We start from the raw sequence: 25,400 nt of genomic DNA, 5'->3' as shown, positions 1-25,400 counted from the left end.
TTTTGTTTGTCCTGGAACCTTTTTATCTCTCCTTCTATTTTCAATGACAGCCTAGCTGGATATAGTATTCTTGGCTGCATATATTTCTCGTTTAGTGCTCTGAAGATATCATGCCAGTCCTTTCTGGCCTGCCAGGTCTCTGTGGATAGGTCTGTTGCCAATCTAATATTTCTACCATTGTAGGTTACATATCTCTTCTCCCGAGCTGCTTTCAGGATTTTCTCTTTGTCTCTGAGACTCGTAAGTTTTACATTAGATGTCGGGGTGTTGACCTATTTTTATTGATTTTGAGAGGGTTTCTCTGTGCCTCCTGGATTTTGATGCCTGTTTCCTTCCCCACATTAGGGAAGTTCTCTGCTATTATTTGCTCCAATATACCTTCTGCCCCCCTCTCTCTTTCTTCTTCTTCTGGGATCCCAATTATTCTAATGTTGTTTCGTCTTATCGTATTGCTTATCTCTCGAATTCTGCTCTCGTGATCCTGTGGTTGTTTCTCTCTCTTTTTCTCAGCCTCTTTACTTTCCATCATTTGGTCTTCTATATCGCTGATTCTCTCTTCTGCCTCATTTTTCCTAGTAGTTAGTGCCCCCATTTTTGATTGCACCTCATTAATAGCCTTTTTGATTTCGACTTGGTTAGATTTTAGTTCTTTTATTTCTCCAGAAAGGTTTCTCTAATAACTTCCACACTTTTTTCAAGCCCAGCTAGTATCTTTAAAGTCATGATTCTGAACTCTAGGTCTGACATAGTACTAAGGTCCGTATTGAGTAGGTCCCTGGCTGACGGTACTATCTCTTGTTCTTTTTGCTGATGTGATTTTTTTCGTCTTGTCATTTTGTCCAGAGGAGAATAGATGAATGAGAGAACAAAATGCTAACAGGTTAACAACGTCCCCAGCAAATATACTCTATACAAATCAGAAAAGACCTGAAACCAGGGGAAAAGAAAGGGAAAGAAAGAAAAAAGAAAGAGAAAAGAAAGAGAAAAAAAACAAAAACAGAACAATACAAAAAAAAAACAGAATATGATCAAATATGATCAGGCTAGTGTATAGATCAGTGCCACACACTAGATTTTGGGCGTATTTTGGTCTGTTAGAAAAAAGTGCCTCCTAAAATTTTAAAGGAAGAAAGACTTATATATGTACAAAATAAGGGTTGATACAATGAAGGGATGGCAGATGACTGTAAAGATGAAAATTATAAAAGATTTTATAAGGAATTGATAAGATAAGAAGTTGTTTGAAAAAAGAAAGAAGAAGATTTAAAAAAAAAAAGGGAGAGAATGTGATCAGGCAGGAGACTAGAACAAAGCCATACACTAGTGATTTAGGGTATATTTTCATCTGTTAGAAGAAACTGTATCTCAAAATTTTAAAGAGAGAACAACATATATATATGCCAAAAATAAGGGTAACTACTATGAAGGGATAAAATATGACTCTAAAAATGAAAAATAAAAAATGTTTTTTTAAAAAAGGGATTGATAAGATGTTGGTTGAAAAAGGGAAAAAGAAAAATTCAAAAAAAGAAAAAAAAACAGTTAAAAAAATTAACTTTGAAAAACTAATGAATTATGGTAAAAAAGCCATGAATTCTATGTGCAGTATTCCCCTAGCACTGGAGTTCTCTGGTTCTCCTTGATCGGTAAACTTGGTCTTGGCTTGCTGGCTGTTCGTGCTGATCTTCTGGGGGAGGGGCCTGTTGCCGTGGTTCCCAAAAGTCTTTGCCGGAGGCGGAATTGCCCCACCCTTGTCGGTCCCAGCTAAGTAAGCTGCTCGGGTTGGCTCTCAGGAGCTTTTTTTCCCTGCAAGCTCTGGTACAGCTTTGGAGGACCAGGGTGAAAATGGTGGCCTCCCAATCTCCACTCAGAGGAGCTGAGAACTTGGGGCCCCACTCCTCAGTGCGCCCCCAGAGAAAAGCAGTCACTCCCGTCTCCCCGGTCTCCGGCCGCACTCCGTGCTCACCCGGCCTGTGACCGAGCGTTTCTATCTCTGGCACCCGACCCCGTGTGGAGTCTCCAAACCCAGCAGATCCCTACAGTGCGCTCCCGCACCACTCCTCCCAGGGGAGGAAGGGGAGTCTCCCTGGATCTGCCGCTTGTTGGGTCCCTGCTGGAGGAGCAGTGGCCCGACTGGGCCACAGATCACAGTTTATGGCAACCCCGAGCTGAGAGCCCACGCCTCGGCTCCGTCTCTGCAGCCAGCTTCCCCGCTCCGATACCTGGGAGCTCTGCCACACTCAGGCACCCCCGGTCTTTCTGTGACCCCGAGGGTCCTGAGACCACACTGTCCCGCGAGGGTTCCACCCCCCGCTTAGCCACTGGAGCGACGTCCCTCAGCGGAGCTGACTTCTTAAAAGTTCCGATTTTGTGCTCGGCAGCTCTAGCACTTGCCAGAAGCAGCCGAGGGTGGCCCCCTCCCCCGCAGTCTATCCTCCCAAATACAGCCTCGGATTCACTTCTCTGCACATCCTACCTCCCAGAAAGTGGTCGCTTCTCTGTTCAGAGAGTTGTTGCTACTCTCTTCTTCGATCTCCTATTGAGTTTGTAGGTGTTCACCCTATTCAGCTGAATTCCTGAGACCAGACGAAATCCAGGTCTCCTACTCCTCTGCCATCTTGCCTGTAATCCGTCAGGAGACCACTCTTTATGAAGAATCAAGGAATAGGTTCTGCCTCATTATCCTTAAACACTATTGGAATATGTGAGAATATGAAAGTTAGGATGGCATTCTTTAAACCAGATTTTTCATTATTTTGGATCATTATAATGTCCTAAAATTGCCATGTGTCAATAATTCATTTTTCTTTCAAAGGAGGCAAAGTTGATGCTAATAAACTTGAAAGTATTTTGGAAAACTTGGGGATTGAGCTCACACCTAATGAACGTTTGAATTTAGTGAAGACACTGCCACTTAATGGTAAGTCTCATGGGTGCTATAAGCCTAGTTCTGTGGAACTACTTCCACATGTGAAAAATTACAAAATAGTTGCATTTTAACACCCAGTGCTCATTACAAGTGCCCTCCTTAGTACCCATCTAATGGTGAGTGCTGTGAATTGTGTAAGACTGTTGAATCATAGACCTGTACCTCTGAAACAAATAATAATACATTATATGTTAAAAAAAAAAAGAAGAAGAAGAAGATAGCAGGAAGGGAAGAATAAAAGGAGTAAAATCGGAGGGGGAGACGAACCATGAGAGACTATGGACTCTGAAAAACAAACTGAGGGTTCTAGAGGGGAGGGGGGTGGGGGGATGGGTTAGCCTGGTGATGGGTATTAAAGAGGGCACATTCTGCGTGGAGCACTGGGTGTTATGCACAAACAATGAATCATGGAACACTACATCAAAAAAAAAAACAAACTAATGATGTAATGTATGGTGATTAACATAACATAATAAAAAAAAATCTAAGATTCTAAAGGATTAAAAAAATACGCATCTAATGAATCATTGAACACTACATAAATAACTAATGATGTACTATATGCTGGCTAACTGAACATTAAAAAAAGATACAAACATCAAAAATAAATGAAAAATTACAATCTTACATAAAACAACCCTATGTAAAAAAATAATTGCCAAGACTCATGTCAAGAAGCTATGTTTTTGGGGTGCCTGGGTGGCTCAGTCGGATGCTCAACCAACAGTGCTACCCACACACCCTGAGTTCAGCATTTTTAGAATCCATATATAAGTGATATCATACAGTATTAGTCTTCCTCTCTCCAACATATTTCACTTAGCATAATGCCCTGGTTTTAAATAAAACCAAAAAAATTATTAAAAATTCTTTTTAATCCCATAACCCAAAGATAGCCATTATTAGTATTTTGGTACACTTCCTTCTAGTGCTCAGCAGATGATAGATTGGTAGATAATATTTATGTGTATATTAATTTACTTATACTTCTTATCTCTTCACAATGTTAACATGCGTATTTATCATAGAAACCTTGATAATGCAAATAAGTGAAAATAAAACTATCTCTATTCCCAACTTAAAGCAATAACTACTATGAGAATTTTGATGTATATTTTTCTAGTTTTCCATGTATGAATATATATCCTTTTTTATTTGGCAACCTTGTGGATAAATCTTTGCAAATATTCTAAAATTTTTTGAGATTAAATTCCTTCAAGTAGAGTTGTAAAATGGAAGATATTTTGTTTGTTTTCTCACATTTTCTTCCAGAATATTATAATTTGAACTCCCACAAACAGTATTTGAGGATGTTATTTTCTCTACATTCTCAATACAGAAAAAAAAAGAGCATCTCATGATTACGATTTGCAATTCACTCCTTTACCACTGAGAGTGAACAATTTCATATATTTATCTATTTGCATTCAAAATGTTCCTGTTGCGGAGGGGAAGAATGAAGGGGAGTAAGTCGGAGGGGGAGACGAACCGTGAGAGACGATGGACTCTGAAAAACAAACTGAGGGTTCTAGAGGGGAGGAGGGTGGGGGGATGGGTTAGCCTGGTGATGGGTATTAAAGAGGGCACATTCTGCATGGAGCACTGGGTGTTATATGCAAACAATGAATCATGGAACACTACATCAAAAACTAATGATGTAATGTATGGTGATTAACATAATAAAAAAGTAAAGTAATTAATTAAAAAAAGAAATGTTCCTGATGCAAAGATTTCTAAATTCTTTCTTTCTGAAATTAAAAGATGTGTACTACCTTTCTGACTCCATTTTAAATATCTATTTTTTATAGCTGATGGAAAAGTGTATCAAAAAAGGTTGATGAAGGGCATAAAGTCTCTCAAACGTGAGTAAGAAGCACAGTGAAAAGACTGAATCCGAAACCTTTATTTGTGTTGTTAAAATATGAATCATCCTTTCCTATGTAATTGTATTTATTTATGCTTTCTTAAGTAGATCTGCAATTTACCAAGTAAACCAAGTAGTTTCCTGTACTAAAATTTGGCAGAAAGTGTTAAACTTTCTTGGATTTTCCTAACTCAGCCCCAAAGAAACAAAATAAAAAGCACAAAGCAAAAGGTAAAGAATGAACACTGTCAGATAAAGGTTTCAGTCAAAAACAGAGGCAAATAATTTGAAAGTACAGACAATAAAAACAACTCCTGTTTTATAGAATATTATGTCAGTCATCTCTAGCTCTCGCTTTTCAAAATCCTAACATAAAATTGAGAGGAATTTTTATTCTCTTATTAACTGAACAAAACTGGGTTTTTGGTATTCATCTTGAAAATCTTAATACTAAGAAATATGTGAGTTTTTTTATTGTAATAAAATACATGCTTGATAAAGAGGAATAATAACAGCACAGTGAATTCATGGTCCAGCTTTAGAAACATTCAATTTTACTGTATTCCTTTCCTGTTCCTTACTTAGAAGGCAGTGTTGATGTCAACAAGCTGGACACTCTTTTAGAAAACATGGGAATCAGCATCAAAGAAAAAGAATTCATGGATCTGATAGAAAGACTGCCAGATGCTGGTAAGCACATAATCACCCCTGTACTTTTTAAGGGGTACTTATTGTTTTCATCTTTACTGAGATATGATTGACATATAACATTGTGTAAATTGAAGGCGTTCAGCTGTTGATTTGATAAACTTGTATATTGCAAAATGATTACCACCATAGCTAACACCTCTGTGACATCACATAATTATCTTTTTTTTTTATAGTGAAAACATTTAAGATTTACTCTTAGGAACTTTCAAGTATATAATACAGTGTTGTTACTATAATCACCATTCTGTATTATATTCTCAGAATTTATTCACATTAGAAATCAGAGTTTATACCCTTTACCTAAGATCTCTCCATTTCCCCACCTCCTCCCTCAGCCCCTGATAATGACAATTCTAACTCTGTTTCTATGAGCTCAACATTTTTGTTTTTGTTCTTTTTTAAAGTTTTATTTATTTGAGAGCAGGGAAGGGCAGAAAGGGAAGGAGAGAGAGTCTTAAGCAGACTCCACACTGAGCTCGATCCCACGACCCTAAGATCATGACCTGAGCCAAAATCAAAAGTCGGATGCTCAACCAACAGTGCTACCCACACACCCTGAGTTCAGCATTTTTAGATGCCACATATAAGTGATATCATACAGTATTAGTCTTTCTCTGTCCAACTTATTTCACTTAGCATAATGCCTTCAAAGTTTATCCATGTTGTCACAAATGGCAAGATTTCCTTCTTTCTCGGGGCTAATTTTCTATTGTATATAATATACCACGTCTTCTTTACCTATTCATGCACTGACAGACACATATCTTGGCTATTGTGATTAATGTTCCAATGAACATGGGAGTGCAGATATCTTTCTGAAATCCTTTTTCAAAGTGGGATTTTGAATTATATGCTATGCTGTGGGATTAATGGATCATATGGTAGTTCTATTTTTAATTTCTAAAGGAACCTCTATTCTGTTTTCTACAATGACTGTACCAATTTATATTCCCACCAACAGTGAGCAAAGGTTTCCTCTTCTCCACATCCCCACCAGCATTTGTTATTTCTTTTTGATAATAGCTATTCTAACAAGTGTGAAGTGATATCTCATTGTGGTTTCAATTTGCATTTCCCTGATGATGAGTGATATTGAACACATTTTCATGTACCTGCTGGCCAGTTGTATATGTTCTTTGGAAAGATGACTATTCAGTTCCTCTGCCCATGTTTTAGTTGGATTTTGGGGGTTTTGCTATTGAGTGTATGAGGTCCTTATATATTTTGAATATTAATCCCTTATCAGATATATGGTTTGCAAATATTTTCTTCCATTCTGTAAGTTGCCCTTTCATTTTGTTGATTGTTTCTACTGCTTTGCAGAAGCCTTTTAGTTTGGTGTAGTCCCACTTATTAATTTTTTCTTTTGTTGCTTGTGCTTTTGGTGTCATAACTAAAAAAATAATTGCCAAGACTCATGTCAAGAAGCTATGTTTTCAGGACGCCTGGGTGGCTCAGTCATTAAGCGTCTGCCTTTGGCTCAGGTCATGATCCCAGGGTACTGGGATCGAGCCCCATATTGGGCTCCCTGTTCTGTGGGAAGCCTGCTTCTCCCTCTCCTGCTCCCCCGGCTTGTGTTCCCTCTTTTGCTGTGTCTCTCTCTGTCAAATAAATAAATAAAATCTTTAAAAAAAAAAAGCTATGTTTTCTTCTGGAAGTTTTATTGTTTTGGGTCCTACATTTAAGTCTTCAATTCATTTCAAGTTCATGTTTTTGAGTGGTATAAGATAGTGGTACAATTTAATTATTTTGCCTATGGTTATCCAGTTTTCCCAACACCATTTATTGAAGAGACTGTCCTTTCCCTATTGAGTATTCTTGGCTGCCTTGTTGATAGTTGACTGTATATGTGAGGTTTTATTTCTGGGCTCTTGATTCTGTTCTGTTGGTCCATGTATCTATTTTTATGCTGTGCCATACTATTAGATTAGCTTTGTAGTATAGTTTGAGGGGGAGGAGTTAAGATGGTAGAGGATTAGGGAGACCCTAAGCATGTCTCATCCCTCAAATACAGCTAGATAGTTATCAGATCATTCCGAACATCCAAGAAATCAATCGGAGGTCTAAGAGAACAAAAACTACAAGTCTACAAGAAGAAAAGTGACCATCTTTGGAAGATTCTTTAACAAGCAGACCAAAACACATGCAGGATCTAGTTTTGTTGCTGTTGTTGTTATTGTTGGACTTTTTATTTTGTCTTTTTCTTTCTTCTTTTCTTTTCTGGACAAAATGATGAGATGGAGAAATTCACCCCACAAGAAAGAACAGGAGGTAGTACAACCAGGGATTTAATCAATATAGATATAAGTAAGATGTCTGAGCCAGAATTTAAAACAACAATTATAAGGATATTAGCTGGGCTTGAAAAAAGCATAGAAGACACTAGATAAACCCTTACTGCAGAGATAAAAGAACTAAAATCTAGTCAGGCTGAAATTAAAAATGCTATAACCAAGATGCAATCCCAAGTGGAGGTCATAAAAATGAGGATGGACAAAGCAGAGGGGCAAATCAGTAATATAGAAGATAAAATTGTGGGGGGAAATGAAGCTGAAAAGAAGAGGGAAAAAAAGGTAATGGACCACAAAGGTAGACTTAAGGAACTCAGTGACTTATTAAATGTAATGACATTCATATCATAAGAGTCCCAGAAGATGAAGAGAGAGAAAAGGGGACAGAAGGTTTATTTGAACAAATTATCGCTGAAAAGTTCCCTAATCTGGGGAAGGACACAGACATCAAAATCCAAGAAGCACAGAGAACTCCCATTAAATTCAACAAAAGCCAGCCATCATCAAGGCATATCATAGTCAAATTCTCAAAATACACAGATAAGGAAAGACTCCTGAAAGCAGCAAGGGAAAAATGTCTTTAACCTACAAAGGAAGACAGAACAGGTTTGCAGCAAATCTGTCCACTGAAACCTGGCAGGCTAGAAAGGAGTGGAAGGAAATGTTCAACGTGCTGAATGGGGAAAATATGCAGCCAAGAATTCTTTATCCAGCAGGACTGTCATTCAGAATAGAAAGAGAGAGAAAGAGAGTTTCCCAGACAAATAAAAACTAAAGGAGTTTGTGACCACTAAACCAGCCCTGCAAGCAATTTTAAGGGAGACTCTTTGGGTGGTGAAAAAAAAAAAAAAAAAAAAAGACCAAAAGAAACAAAGACTAGAAAGGACCAGAGAACATCACCAGAAACACCAACTCTGCAGGTAACACGGCACTAAATTCATATCTTTCAATAATCTCTCTGTAGTATCGTTTGAAATCAAGAAGGGTAGGTAATGCCTCCAGCTTTGTTCTTTCTCAGTATTGCTTTGGCTATTCAGGGTCTTTTGTGGTTCCGTATAAATTTAAGGATTTTTTTTCTATGTCTGTGAAAAAATACCTTTGGAATTTTTATAGGAACTGGATTGAATCTATAGATGATTTTTGGTAGTACAGACATTTTAACAATACTAATTTTTCTGACCCATGAATGTGAGCTATGCTTCCATTTGTTTTTGTCTTTTTCAATTGCTTTCATCATGGTTTTGTAGTTTTCATTGTATAGATCTTTCACCTTCTTATTTAAATTTATTTCCAAGTATTTTGTTGTTTTTTATGCTGTTGTTAGTGGTATTGTTTTCTTTATTTCTTTTTCAGATATAAAGTATATGGAAATGCAACTGATTTCTGTATGTTGATTTTGTATACTGCAACTTTACTGAATTCATTGATGACAGTTTTTTGGTGGAGTCTTTAGGATTTTCTATATATAAGATCATATCATCTGCAAACAAAGACAATTATGCTTCTTCCTTTCCTATTTGGATGCCCTTTTTTTCTTGCCTGATTGCTCTGGCTTAGACTTCTGGTACTATGTTGAATAGGAGTGGTGAGAATGGGCACTCTTGTTTGTAAGGCTCATTTTCTTATAGGCTTTTCTTTCTCCCTTCAAACTAGTTGGTTAAGTGAGTATTTTTTAATGAAACAGTAAAGCTAGATATTGTGTCATCAGACTTCATGATCAATTGTGTGTGTGTGTGTGTGTGTGTGTGTGTGTTTAGAGTTCTTAGTGTGGCTTACAATAAAAAAGTTTTGAAAATCACTGGCTTAAATGATAGTAATATAACAGTTCTATTTTCAGTCTATTGTTCTTTCCACACTCTTCCTGGCTGATTCCACTTAACCATATATATTTAAGATTTCAAATCTTTTATCTCAAACCTATACTTTTTTCATGCATTTCAGTCTAGGACAGTGAGGTCCTTTTTATGTAGCATGATGGGGGCTAGTATTTGATCAGACACTCTAAAAATCCAGTTAGAGTAAGGAATAATAAAAATGATGTATATGTACCATACATATTTTATTTCCATAAAAAAATGGGACTACATTTTAATTTTTTATGTTATGTTAATCCCCCCTTACATCATTAGTTTTTGATGTAGTGTTCCACGATTCATTGTTTGCATATAACACCCAGTGCTCCTTTTAGAACGTGCCCTCTTTAATACCCATCACCAGGCTAACCCATCCTCCCACTCCCCTCCCCTCTAGAACCCTCAGTTTGTTTTTCAGAGTCCATAGTCTCTCATGGTTCATCTCCCCTTCTGATTTCCCCCCCTTCATTCTTCCCCTCCTGCTATCTTCTTCTTCTTTTTAACATATAATGTATTTTTTGCTTCAGAGGTACAGATCTGTGGGACTACATTTTAATTTAATGTAGCCATATTCTTTGGAGATTTTCTTGCACAAAAATACCCATTTATCATCTATACTTCCATTTTCAGTTTCTCTTAAGTGGAGCAAAGTGCTTTTTTTAAAAGTTGAGCAGAAATTTCCATCAGAATCCATCTAGATTTTAATTCCTTCCGCAATCTTTTTACAGTTATTTATCCATACCAAATTCAGCTTTACATAAACTTTCCAAAACATTCAAATTTGTTTTTACGGTAATAACTCCCTTTTCCATTTATAGTTTAACAGTTTATATAATGATTAAGTTATCAATTTAATAATAAGTACAACTCTTTTATAAACAAACCTGGAAACAAGCTCAACAACTCAACCCATAGGAACACAAATGTGCTGGCTTACTAAAAGTGTAGCTTACTAGATGTAAAGTTTAGCATGCCATCAACATCAGTATGAATGTTTTACAGTAGGAAGGATGAATATAGTTCAGGCCATCAGGGTAGTTAAATGGAGGTCAGTTAAAGGATCTCCTATATCAACAAATCTCTGTTGAGACGTAGATTTCCCAGTGGAAATCCAAATTCAACATATAAAAAGTAAACTATTTTCCCTATTAAATTAAGTCCTAATTTTTTATTTCTCTGCCACTATCGTCCACCCACAACTACCCCTGAAATAATCCACAAATTATCTTTGACTTCTCATGTTCCTTCATTTTTTCCTCTTAAAAATATCCCCACTCTCTATCTTTGCTATACTACTCTTAATTCAAATCCTCATTATCCTTTGCTTACACTACTACAGAAGGCTCCTGACTAGTATAACAGCCACTGGTCCCATTTTTGCCTTCAATTCATTCTATACCCACTCACCAGATGACTTAACTAGAGTGAAAATCTGACCTTGTAATTCTTCCAATTAAAACCTTTCAATGACCTTCATAGCTTATATGCATTGAGTCTTACAATATGCTAGACACAGTGCTAAGCATTTTTATGACAAATTAACTTATTCATTCATGTAACAATACCTATTGAACACCTAACACCTAGCAGTTTCTGTTTTGGCCTTAGGAATACAGCCATAAATAGAACAAATTAATGTAAATTTTGTGGAGCCAGGATTTTTATCTTTTTCTTTCACTGCTCTATTCCCAACTCCAGGCAGTCCAATGTCAAAGTCTAAACTGTTAGCTCCAACCAATCTCTTTCAACCATTCTTTCCAACTCCCTACATGGCATTTTCCCCTCAAGCAAAATTTTTTTTAATTTTTTTATTGTTATGTTAATCACCATATATTACATCATTAGTTTTTGGTGCAGTGTTCCATGATTCATTGTTTGTTCATAACACCCAGTGCTCCATGCAGAACGTGCCCTCCTCAATACCCATCACCAGGCTAACCCATGCCCCTACCCCCCTCCCCTCTAGAACCCTCAGTTTGTTTTTCAGAGTCCATCATCTCTCATGGTTCGTCTCCCCCTCTGACATACTCCCCTTTTCTTCCTCTCCTGTTATCTTCTTCTTTTTCTTTTTTCTTAAAATATGTTGCGTTATTTGTTTCAGAAGTACAGATCTGTGATTCAACAGTCCCCTCAAGCAAAATTTAATAGCTTTAGTTTACCAGACACTGTGCTCTTCATTGCTCCTTTTCCCAGGATTCTTTGTCTTTCTCCAATGATAGAAAACAACATAATACCATAAACAATGGTTTTAAATGTATATCAGTCATGTGTTATCAGCCATTCCTAGAGAAACATGGAGTTAGAAATAGAATGAATCCAAAAGACTTGAGAGAACATTTTTCCTAAGATAGACTTTACGGTTCAAAGAATGATAGTGCCCCTGGCAGATAATGGAGCTATCCATTAAAATCCAAGAATTATAAATTTAAAAAGGACAAGATATAGTGAATAGCTTTCATCTAGGTTCTACTTCATAATTTAAGTATTTTATGCTTTATGCTTTTTTTCTGAGTTTGGATTACCAGTGTCTAAATTTTGTCTTGACTTACAGATAAAGGGAAGATCAAACTAAATACATTGATAGAAGAATTGAGTACTACTTTAGGTAAGTGAAAAATAACTTAATTCTTTATACAGTTTTAATGATAATTCTACCATCCCTTTCGTCCCTTGTTAATTTCACCATTTTAACCCTTCATTAATTAAACATTTTCATTAATTAACATTGATTAAACATTTCTGCCTGCTTTGATAACCTATGATTTTTTTGATAATCTGTGCTTTTGCAACAGAGGTACTAGGTCTTGGCATAAGACAAAAAATTTCAAAATTTAGATTATAACTGAGATACTATATATAGACATAATTACTTGAATAAGTCATCACAAATATAATTTCTTGGGCAATTAGCCTTATATTATTATATGTAGTATTTTCCTCTAACATTATGAAGACATGCCTTTTATTATAAATAAGGGACAATGTTATATTTTTAAGTCTGATATTAACTCTGTATAATATAGCAGGTGACCTTAGGTCTTTGTTCATCTAGCAATAGAAGATGGTACTGTACAAACACATTTTGTTTTGTTTTTCATAATTTATATTCATTTGAAAATGTTCTATTATAGCCATGGCAACAGCCTTTTCTTAATAATGTGGGAACGTTTTTATTCCTAATTCCACCTTTTGATCCTCACTCAACCAAAAGCACAGGAGAGATCATCAAGAACTGTCCAGACCTTCACTATTGTAGATTTTCCTTGAGAGGAGCTGACATCTGAATGTCAAGATAATTTCATCCTGGTTTTGTCTTTGAATCATTTGTTTAATTATTTGTTCATACAGTGCCTACACAGAAGCATTTAAGTCTCTGAAAGGCAGACTTCAAACAGCTGTGAGACAAACAAAAGTAGCTGAAGGTATTATAAGAAGGAAAGGGAAGCACTCTAGAATCATGGTCCAATATTTCTCAGGCCTGAAAGAAAACTAGTCCCAATAATAATTATGCCTTAAGTCTACTTTACATACCCAAGTTGTCTTTTCTTTTCTTAGATAAATTAGATCTGTAGTGTGAATCCAAGTACAATATGCATTATTAACAATGGTACATATCCCCTTATAGTTGGGCAAAAGAAAATTCAAAGCAATTCTATCATTTATCTAGGAAATTTTAACTGGTTTATTATACCGAATGATAGGGCATGAATTGTATTATATGCTAAGTCAGTCACAAATTTTTTTATTTCTATGGTTAGAAAACATTATACTTAGGAATCTCTTCCACCAGATATTATTTATTTCCCCAGAAAAGTTTCTATCCCCTTGGACTAAGAAGATAAGATCCATTGAACCGCTGGAAAGTCATGCACAATTCATACACATAAATTTTCAATTAGCCCTACAGTGATTCTTTAAATTGGTTTGCTAGTAAAAGGCTGAGTTACAGAGTTAGGATTGTCCTAACTCTAGCAAAGTGATTATCTCTAGTAAAACTTAAACCTCAATAAGTTATTGGTAGAAGTAAGGGAGATCATGATAGGCTAAGTCAGAAGTGTATAATACTAAATAATAAAAAGAAAAAAATATGACAAAAATAGTGAATAAAAATATGTGAAAAATACACAAAACACTGACAAATCAGTATTTTCTTATTCTCATGGTCTTGGATGGAAGCTCTCTACTTCATGCAGTTTTCCACTTGTTCTGAGGATCTTGGATCTTAGGTCAGCAGGTGACTTATATGAACCACCTGCTTCTTGGATACTCTGGAGAACCTCAATTTAAGCTTCTAATATAATTTTGCAATTCTGATAATGTCTCTTCCATTTTTCCAGAAGTTTTGGTGTTCAAAACACAGTGAAGTTTCTAAATAATAGGCAAAACCTCTTGTATAATCATGAATAATTACCAAAATAAAGCATATTGCCCTATAATTGAATATTTAAGATGGAATGCTCTAAGTAGGTAGCAGGATATCCAAAAGTTTGCTGGCCAGTATGAGTGCTATGGATTTTTGATGAAAGAGTGTTTCAACCCATCCAGAAAATAAACATAATATTATTAGTACATATTCATAATTCAGAAGCAAATATATAAAATCCATTTGGATATGCTCAAAAGGTTCCTTAAGATGTGGTTCTAATCCAGGGCTCAAAGTTACAGACTTTCCATATTTATTTTGATTTCAGATGAGGCATGAATTGGTGATATCCTCTAATATAATACAAAATATCCTAATCAGTGTTTAATAATGTAGAGAATTTGTTCTTATAGTGATGGCTTCTTTTATGTAAGATTTTGGCAAATGTCAATTTGAAATATTATCTGATGCAACTAGGTAGAAATCCTGGCTTTGCCAAATCTTATCCTCATGGATATTATAACCTAACTATTCCAATTATTTCTTTACAAAATTGAGGTCAAATTTTGTGCTTCTATAATGGAATCTTTGAATCTGATCCTATACGTGTTTTTTGTTTGTTTTTTTTGTTTTGGGTTTTTTTTTTTTTTAAGATTTTACTTATTTGTCAGAGAGAGAGAGAGAGGGAGGAAGAAAGCACAAGCAGGCAGAGTGGCAGGCAGAGGGAGAAGCAGGCTCCCCACTGACCAAGGACCCCGATGAGGGACTCCATCCCAGGACCCTGGGATCATGACCTGAGCTGAAGGCAGATGCTTAGCCAACTGAGCCACCCAGGTGTCCCTCTACACTTGTTTTTCTTATCTATAAGAGGTCCTTCAAAAAGAACTTTCATTTAAAAAAAAAATGAAAAGATGAACCACAAACTGGCAGGAAATATTTGCAAACACATATCTGATAAGGGACTTATATCCAAAATATTCAAAGAATTCTTAAAACTCAATAGTAAGGAAACAACCTAATTAAAAAGTGAGCAGAAGATCTGAATCTTAATCTCTCCAAAGAAGATTTACAGATGGCAAATAAGGATATGAAAAGATGCTCAACATCATATATCATTAGGGAATTGCAAATTAGAATAATGAGGGAACACTACACACCTATTAGAATGGCAAGAAGAATACAAAATGGTATAGTCACTTTGGAAGACAGTTTGACAGTTTCTTACAAAGCTAAACTTAATCTTATCATAAGATCCAATAATCACAAATTAGGTATTTACCCAAATGAGTTGAAAAAATGTGAACACAAAGACCTGCACACAAACGTTTATAGCAGCTTTATTTATAATTGCCAAAACTTGCAAGCAAATAAGTTGTTCTTAAATAGAAGAATGGATAAACAAACTGCGATACACCCATATAATAAAATATTATTCAATAATAAAAAGAAATGGGCTACCAATCTATGGAAAAAATGGAAAGATCAGTGGTTGCCAGGAGTTTAGGAGGGTGGTATAGGGAGGAGAGATGAATATAAGGGCCACAACAGAATTTTAGGTCAGTGAAACTCTGTATGTTACTGTAATGGTGAATACATGACATATTGCATTTGTCAAAATCCATAGTACTGTATGATACAAAGAGTAAACACCAAGGATATATCTGGATCAGTAAGAAAAAAAGATATAGGAAGCTTCTAGAAGAATCCATGTGCAGGCTTCCTATGCACTCCTTCTTATGAGGGGTCATATATAACATACCTTCCTTCCAGCAGCAAAAATGTAGTTACACATTTGTGCCCAGAGAAACCCATTAGAGACTCAGTGCCCAAGGTTTTTTATTTGGGGCTACTCACATAGGTGCCCTCTGCCTATCAACTGTCAGTATCCCAGACTCCCAGAAGAAAAACAAGTATTCACCATAAATCACATTGTTTGCACAAGTTTAGGCACAGTGAACTAAACTTTTCAGTTCGTATTGGAGGGAACATTCTGAAATCCAAGTTCCCAGATGTCAGCCAAGTACTAATAGCAAGCAGGCTCTTCTAAAGATAGCAGCCTGAGGCCTGCTATGTTAACTTTTTTCTGTACAGTCTATTTAGTAAGATCTACTAACGCACTTTCTCTAGCCTTTATACCATCTGTTTTTACTGTGGGCTTTTCTACCTTTAAGATAGCAATTTCTTTGAGCAGCATCAAAACACCAAGTAATAATTACTATAAAAGTATATCGCCTATCATTTAGTTTTACCAATTTGAAATCTCTAGAAAAGGCCAATGCTCAGTCACTTGAACCAATCTTGTATCTGTTAAGGACTTAGATCTTTCAAGAGAAACTAAACTAATTATTGCATCTTTAACCTACTATGGTCCCTTTTCACTATTAAGACAAGACCCATCAACAAATAATATTAAGTCAGAGCGTGGTACTGAAATACCCAAAAGATCTGTTTACGACATGGACACTTACTAAACTACAGAAATACAATTATGTAAATTATAATTACAGAAGTAGAAAACTTCTTCATAGGGTAAAGGTAATAGAGTCACTGGATTGAGAGTGTTATACCAATGGATAGTAATATGGGGAGAGAGTAGCAATATTCCATAATTAGTAACCAACTAGTCAAAAAATATTGGATATTTTCAGTTAGCAATAGAGATTATAATTGCATATAGTAACATCAGATTTAAATATGATCTTAATATGAGATCGAAGATGCTTTGACTAGCAATTTAGAAAGTGCAATTGCTCTGAAGCCAGAAGGATATAGTCAAGGCTACTGAATTAAGGGATAAGCTATAATAAGCAATGGGTCTTTTAGTATACACTATTCATGTACTGTGTTAATGCTCCTGAAGAGTGGCCTAACCTCGTGCACTGATAATCTAGAATTAATCAGCCTGACTCTTGTCTTGAAGGATACCCTTCTTCTCAAAACAAAGAATTCCACATAAAGAGCAGTTCATAGTTTAGAATTATTAAATATACAAGGAAATGAGGCACTATAAGTAAGATACCCATCGTGAACAACATTTAGCAGAATCAGATCAGGGAAGATTTTAGATTTTGGAATTATCAGGCCAAAAATTATTAAATAAGCATGCTTAATATAATTTAATAATGAAAAGAGAGGCTTAAGTACATTTGAGTAAAGAGTAAGCAGATTTGATAAAGAACCAAATAGACTTTTGAGAAATTAAAATAGTAAAAATTTAAAACATTTGAAGATTTTAACAGTAATTTATGAACAGCTGAAGAAACAACTAAGCAGCTTAACAAATTACAAGGTATATAGCACAAAAATACAAAGAAATGAGAAATATGAAAGAGTGGTTAAGAGACACAGTCAAGTGACTCCTAAGCAGAATAAATAAAAAGAAATATCCATACTAGACATATACATTTGAAATATGCAACATATCTAATTTACTGATTAAAAGTTTAGGATTCTAGACAGTAAGCTTTCAGAGATTCACTTTCCACTGATTTAAACCAAAAGACTTTTTTTTTTAAAGATTCTATTTATTTATTTGAGAGAAAGAATGAGAGATAGAGAGCACGAGAGGGAAGAGGGTCAGAGGGAGAAGCAGACTCTCTGCTGAGCAGGGAGCCCGATGTGGGACTCGATCCCGGGACTCCAGGATCATGACCTGAGCCGAAGGCAGTCGCTTAACCAACTGAGCCACCCAGGTGCCCTAAACCAAAAGACTTAATTAAACCAAAATTGTTTTTCCTTTCTAAAGTTACAAAGTATAAAACTATTTACAATAATCAAAAGATTATTTACCATAAAAATAGTACAAAACAAAAATTATTGGGGAAGCCTGAGGCCCTCTTTTTGAAACATTCTTTCTAATAAGCATCAACTATGTGCATTTTATGTATATTGTATTCATATAAGCTTCTAATCTAGAAATCCTTTCTAGATTTATGTGCCTAACATTATACTGCTCCTAACATAATTATAATTTCAAACTATCAGGAAAACTACTTACATTTCTATTTTGTGTAGCAAAGACCGAAATTATTATTTGTTTTATTTTTTTACATGTTTATATAATTAGTCAAGGTAATAACAAATTTTAATTTTTGTTTGTTCTAGAATACATGATTTTTAACTAACCATGAAATTATCTTAATGACACATGAGTGAAAATCTTGCTAGTTAACAGCATTTGACTGTAATAACTTACTAATTTTGTGTTCTTCCCAAATTCTTCTTTGTCACAATTTCTGTCTTTTCTAGGAGAGCAGATAGACGTCAGTGATGTATATGATGTTCTGAAAGACATGAAAGTTGAGGTCACAGACAAGGAATACTTTAATTTAGTAAAAACTCTACCAGTTGATGGTAAGGATTTAAAATATATATGTATAATTCATGGAGCTTTAGAGTGCTTGTAGGATTTTCTTCTTTTTTTAAATTTTTTTAATTAACATTATGTATTATTTGTTTCAGGGGTACAGGTCTGTGATTCATCAGTCTTACACAATTCACAGTGCTCACCATAGCACATACCCTCCCCAATGTCCATCACCCAGCCACCCCATCCCTCCCACCCACCTCCACTCCAGCAACCCTCAGTTTGTTTCCTGAGATTAAGAGTCTCTTATGGTTTGTCTCCCACTCTGGTTTCGTCTTGTTTCATTTTTTCCCTCCCTTCCCCTATGATCTGTAGGATTTTCTTCTAAAATGATACCAGACTGTTACCAGGTTGGTTTTGTTTAATCATTTTTGAAAACTTTTTTTTAGAATGCAACTTTCTTTTTAATTATTTGATTTTTGCCAAAGAAAATTTGGGTCATTTAGTTTTTATTATGGTAGGCAATAGCTATTTCACTTAATCCTGCCAGTAACATGTGTGTTTTGTTGTCCTTGGTTCCATTAATATTCCTGAGAGTAAGAGGAAAGATGTAAAAATGGAAGAATAAAGAGTGTAAGGAAAGAAATCAGAGAAACAAGTAAATCAAATGAGATATATGTTTTATAAGTTTTAAGCCATAATCCTTGCCTTTCATGCAAGAGTGAAAAAATTTTCATCATTAAAATCTTTCTCCAAACAAACTTTGTTATTATTTGAGAACAAATTAGGTAAATTTCAGAAAAATCATTAAAAAGTCTATCTTTTTGAAATTATGGAATTAGGGAAAGAATTGTAGAATATTTATTGGTTAGGTGAATCTCCCTTATTATTTTTCTCTCACCCGAATTATGCCTTTTCTTACAGCTGAAGGAAAGGTGTATCAAAAAAGGTTGCTGGATGGTGTGAAGACTCTTAAAAGTGAGTGAGAAGTATAATGAGAAAGCAGATAAATCTGAGATAGTCTCTTATTTTTCATATACACTAGTTTATTCTTATTACATTAAAAATTTCATATATGTATTTTCTAAAATTTATGGATATGTTATATATGCCATAAATCCCTGGAAAATTACCCAGCCCTTTTAGAACTTGCATTATGTTGATAATGAACAAAAGATATAGTCAAACAATGAGACTCTATATCTAGTTTTAAAGTTAACCCTCCTGGGCACCTGGGTGGCTCAGTTGGTTAAGCAACTGCCTTCGGCTCAGGTCATGATCCCGGAGTCCCAGGATTGAGTCCCACATCGGGCTCCCTGCTCAGCAGGGAGTCTGCTTCTCCCTCTGACCCTCTTCCCTCTCATGCTTTCTATCTCTCAAATAAATAAATAAAATCTTAAAATAAAAAAATTTTAAAAAAATAAAGTTGACCCTCCTAGTACAGTTGACTAGGTCTTACTGGACCTGAATGTCTTCATGAGTAAAGTGAGAACCATAATATACATGAATTAATAAGGAATTTTCCACATCTTGGTTGTTTTTATGATACTTTGTCTCTCCTAAGGAGGAAAGGTTGATATCAATAACCTGGACACATTTCTGGAAAATATGGGGATTAAGCTCTCACATAAAGAACTTGAAGATTTTTCACAAACCCTACCAGTTGATGGTGAGCATTGTACATAAAAATGTATTCCCTTTAGGACAGCTTGGGTTTGAAAGTATCAATAGACGAGTGATAGTCTTTATTTAGTATCAACAGGACATTTTTTTAAAGATTTTATTTATTTATTTGAGAGAGAGAACAAGCTGGGGGGCAGGGGGAGGGGCAGCAGGAAGGGAAGAAGCAGGCTCCCTGCTAAGCAGGGAACCCGAGGCAGAACTGGAAGTAGGGCTGGATCCCAGGACCCTGGGATCATGACCTGAGCTGAAGGCAGCCGCTTAACTGACTGAGCCACCCAGATGCCCCTCAACAGAACATTTTTTTTAATTTTTTTATTGTTATGTTAATCACCATATATTACATCATTAGTTTTTGGTGCAGTGTTCCATGATTCATTGTTTGTTCATAACACCCAGTGCTCCATGCAGAACGTGCCCTCCTCAATACCCATCACCAGGCTAACCCATCCCCCTACCCCCTCCCCTCTAGAACCCTCAGTTTGTTTTTCAGAGTCCATCATCTCTCATGATTCGTCTCCCCCTCTGACATACTCCCCTTTTCTTCCTCTCCTGTTATCTTCTTCTTTTTCTTTTTTCTTAAAATATGTTGCGTTATTTGTTTCAGAAGTACAGATCTGTGATTCAACAGTCTTGCACAATTCACAGCGCTCACCATAGCACATACCCTCCCCAATGTCTATCACCCAGCCACCCCATCCCTCCCACCCCCAACCACTCCAGTAACACTCAGTTTGTTTCCTGAGATTAAGAATTCCTCATATCAGTGAGGTCATGTGATACATGTCTTTCTCTGATTGACTTATTTCACTCAGCATAACACCCTCCAGTTCCATCCACGTCGTTGCAAATGGCAAGATCTCATTCCTTTTGATGGCTGCATAATATTCCATTGTGTATATATACCACATCTTCTTTATCCATTCATCTGTCGATGGGCATCTTGGCTCTTTCCACAGTTTGGCTATTGTGGACATTGCTGCTATAAACATTGGGGTACACGTACCCCTTCGGGTCCCTACATTTGTATCTTTGTGGTAAATACCCAGTAGTGCAATTGCTGGATCGAACGGTAGCTCTAATTTCAACTGTTTGAGGAACCTCCATGCTGTTTTCCAGAGGGGTTGCACCAGCTTGCATTCCCACCAACAGTGTAGGAGGGTTCCCCTTTCTCCACATCCCCGCCAACATCTGTCGTTCCCTGACTTCAACAGAACATTTTTAAAAGCACGTACCGAATGGAGCGCTGGGTGTTACATGCAAACAATGAATCATGGAACACTACATCAAAAACTAATGATGTATGGTGATAAACATAACATAATAAAAATTTTAAAAAAGCATGTAGCTGAATGCAGGTCTCAAATGAAAGCACATCCTGACTCTTCATTAACAGAGTATTCTATGAATAATGAAAATTAGTGAGAGTTCTGACAAACCATTCTTAGGTCAAAGCATGAAGAAGAAAAGGAAAATAGAATGTGAAACATTTAAAAGAAACATTAAAGAGGTAAGTAAGAGAACAGTCTATGATGAGGAATGGTTAAATTTGCCTGTTCAGATACAGTCAGAAAGACTGGAAAGGGATAGAGAGAAACACACTAAGAATTTTAAAAGAGATATAACTGTGAATATCGAGCATAATAATACTATTACAGTAAAGTATTATGATAACATGAGATTAAGATGTTAAATATATTAAAAAATGAACATTTTTCCAAAGTAAAAGAAATAAATTACCAATATTGATCAAAGAAGAAGTGAAAAATATAGATAGACCAATAATGATAGTTGAAAAAAACCATCAAATAATTACATCTGTCAACTTTCCACCACCACCCATCACTATAACAAAAGGTGACAGGCCCAGAGAGTTTTAAGAGTAAGTTCTTTCAAATCTTCAAGGAACTGTTTATTTTAATGCTTACTGATCCAGAGGACTCCAGTTTAAGATGATAAACCAAAATCTGTCTAGTTTTTCTTTCCTCCAATACCTAACAAAATGAACAATAAGAACAAAAAAGTAAAAATTCAGCAAAGGAAATTCAGCACCAATCAAATAATAAAAGGAGGCCAACCTAATGCCATAAATGTTTAGTGAGGACAACCAAGGAGATAAAAGATTTTTTGAGTAGAAACAGTACAGCACAATTAGACTCCTCTTAGCCTTTCTCCTCCCTCAGAAATTAAACTGGTGAAATCCTCAGATTTCTCACTAAAATGCCCAGATCTGGAGTGAAGCAAATTGGATAGATAACTTTCCCCTCTCCCTCTCTCTCTCTCTCTCTCTCCACTTACTAGGAAGGAATAGCTGGGGAAAAATCAATAAAACAGGAGAAATGAACAATAGGAATCACTCATTAATGAAAGTAAAAGCTTCAGAGCCAGAAATGGAGGTCTGATGTGAAGCCAGAGAACACCATCCCATGCACAGATCCATAGTTTGCTAAATGTCTTTACCAGGGTTCATTCTACCTAATTAGAGCAATGAACCCTGTTGGGACATTTGAGCAAACCTCAGATATGAGAGCAGGGCTCAAGTATAACAAAGGCCATGTAACACCTCATCACACCCTCAGATTACAATAGAAGTGGGTAGAAGTTTTCCTCAAATGCACCTCACTGAAGAAAGCAAACTGGTCTCAGATACTATAGAAAGAGCAACTAAAGGTTACACTAAATCTTGAGAATAAAATGAAGATCTGAACAGAGCTGTTGAAGCATATGCAAAATGAAAAGAAAGGACATGGCAACAATTCTACATTAACACAGCAAAGAAAAATAGCAAAAGGAAAATAAAGAAAGAAGATAGAATGGAAGGAAGAGAACATGTGAAAAACAAATAACCCAGTCTAATAGTAGTATAATTCAGTATAACCTAAGGAACAGCCAAAAAGAAGTGCTTGACAATTAATTCTTATTACAGAGCAACTTTAATGGATTCAATAAAACTAGATCTCAAAAATGAGATGGTAACATAACATGATAATATTAAAAGGGAAATTGCCTAACTAAAAAAAAAAAACAAAATGAGCACCAATCATTATAGAATTATCAAATAAATTATAAACATCAAAGTAAAAAATAGATATGGCTGAATATCTTATTGACAGAGTAAGAGAACTTAATATACCCACAGTAAACACCGGGGCACCTGGGTGGCTCAGTCAGTTAAGCATCTGCCTTTGGCTGGAGTCATAATCTCAGGGTCCTGGATCGAGCCCTGCACTGGGCTCCCTGCTCAGAGAGGAGTCTGCTTCTCCCTCTCCCTCTTCCTCTGCCTCTCCCCCCCAGGTCATGCTCTCTCTCTCTCAAATAAATACATAAAATCTTTTTTTAAAAAAAGATAAAGTAAATGCAGAGAAAAGATTAATGCTATCTGGAATTTAAATTAAAACTTAAAAAAAAGATTAATGCTATCAAATATCTAGTAGATATGGATGATTCACAAAGTAACATAAGAATATCAAATATCTTTAGAGAATATAGCAAGTAAAAAATTTTAAATCAAATCTAGTTTAAGGAAAAAAAGAAAAGTTTTCTAAAATGAAGGAGTGAATGCAGATCAGAAACACCACACCAGTTCCAGAAAATGTTGATCCAGAATATTCTACAGTGAAGTACTTCCTAGTTTACTTATTGAGGAAAAATGGGAGTTCTTCAGATATAGAAATGTTAGAAAGCACATAATAGATGGGGGAAGCAATAGGTCTCCAAAGCAACATTCAATTCCAGAAAAGAATGGAGGAATGTCTACAAAATTGAAAAAGTGTGGCAAAGAAAATTATACACAGCTAAGATGTCATTCAAATATAAAGACAAAGGGCACCTGGGTGGCTCAGTCAGTTAAGCGTCTGACTCTTGGTTTGGCTCAGGTCATGATCTCAGGGTCGTGGGACCAAGCCCTACAAGGGGCTTTCTGCTCAGTGGGGAACCTGTTTCTCCCTCTCCCTCTGCCTGCCCCTCCCCCTGGTTGTGATCTCTCTCTCCCTCCCTCTCTCTCTCTCTCTGTTAAATAGATAAATAAAAAATAAAAAAACTTATTCTTAGATATCTAAGTAAATATGATGAAAAATTAATAGTCTAGAACTAAAATTCAAGATGAGGGGCGCCTGGGTGGCTCAGTCGGTTGAGCTGCTACCTTCGGCTCAGGTCATGATCCCAGGGTCCTGGGATCGAGCCCCGCACCGGGCTCCCTGATCCGCAGGAAGCCTGCTTCTCCTTCTCCCACTCCCCCAGCTTGTATTCCCTCTCTCGCTGTGTCTCTGTCAAATAAATAAATAAAATCTTTAAAAATAAAATAAAATTCAAGATGATATCAACTTTCTAGTTGGGGGACAGGTGTCATAGGTAGAGAAAGCAGAAGGAACAGTCTCATTTTTGGTCTGTGACTGCTCTTTGTCTTACAGTTGATGGGAAGGTTGATCTGGAAAATGTGACACTGAAAATGAAAGATTTTACAGGTGAGTTTCTATAACACTGAAACCCCAGTGCTTTATAGTAAATTATATTTGAATGTTGTTATCCCAGTAGTCTATTGTTCATATTAATTTTGCCATCTTACCCAATTATTGTACAATATTTCTGCCTGATAAAATTCATTTGATCTTGAGAAGAAGATAGCAGGAGGGGAAGAATGAAGGGGAGTAAGTCGGAGGGGGAGACGAACCATGAGAGACGATGGACTCTGAAAAACAAACTGAGGGTTCTAGAGGGGAGAGGGGTGGGGGGATGGGTTAGCCTGGTGATGGGTATTAAGGAGGGCACATTCTGCGTGGAGCACTGGGTGATATGCACAAAAAATGAATCATGGAACACTACATCAAAAACTAATGATGTAATGTAGGGTGATTAACATAACAATAAAAAATTTTTTAAAAATCCATTTGATCTTGGATTATCTGTTTTAAAAATAAACTACAGGACTTGTTTTTGATAACAAGTCCTATATACTTTAGAGATGTTTTTCTCATATATGTATATATGCCTTTGCCTACATGCAAATAGCTAAATTTTAGGTAAGTGTATGAATAAATAAGGTAAAGTTTTGTAAAGCTCAAGATAGTGTGGATTTTGTGAACAATCAATTACATAAGTCAGTATAAGATCTCCTGCCATAATTCTTTCTTTTGGCAATTCATTATCCAATTTGGTAAGTAGATTTTATTCTGCACATTATCCCCCAAATTAAGAGAGACTTTCTTATATCAATAATTTAGGAACAAGTTTGCTTTGACTTCTAATGACACACTATTTCTACATCCCATTTTACCTTTGCTCTTTAATCCCAAATTGGGAATGATGCCATATAAGCTATTTTAGGTATATTTTAAAATACATATCATATAAGTCAATAACATATTCTTATGAACCTTTTGAACCTCCATAATATTGAGTTATTAA

The 25,400-nt window shown here is 35.9% G+C and overlaps 1 protein-coding gene across 1 annotated transcript in view; it reads left to right on the top strand.

Moving 5' to 3' along the window:
• LOC148163370 (uncharacterized) overlaps nt 1-25,400 on the top strand; it is a 50,487-nt gene that overhangs the window by 19,752 nt on the left and 5,335 nt on the right. The window contains 8 exon segments of the mRNA XM_088027268.1: nt 2,816-2,920; nt 4,738-4,791; nt 5,379-5,483; nt 12,200-12,253; nt 18,260-18,364; nt 19,242-19,295; nt 19,882-19,986; nt 24,407-24,460. Coding sequence (XP_087883394.1) covers nt 2,816-2,920; nt 4,738-4,791; nt 5,379-5,483; nt 12,200-12,253; nt 18,260-18,364; nt 19,242-19,295; nt 19,882-19,986; nt 24,407-24,460 — 636 coding nt within the window.

This window comes from Eumetopias jubatus, unplaced genomic scaffold (assembly GCF_037043125.1).
Source record: "Eumetopias jubatus isolate StellerSeaLion01/CBP00866 unplaced genomic scaffold, mEumJub1_p1.0 scaffold_10, whole genome shotgun sequence".
Lineage (NCBI taxonomy): Eukaryota > Metazoa > Chordata > Mammalia > Carnivora > Otariidae > Eumetopias > Eumetopias jubatus.
This window is presented reverse-complemented; position numbering and strand designations above follow the sequence as displayed.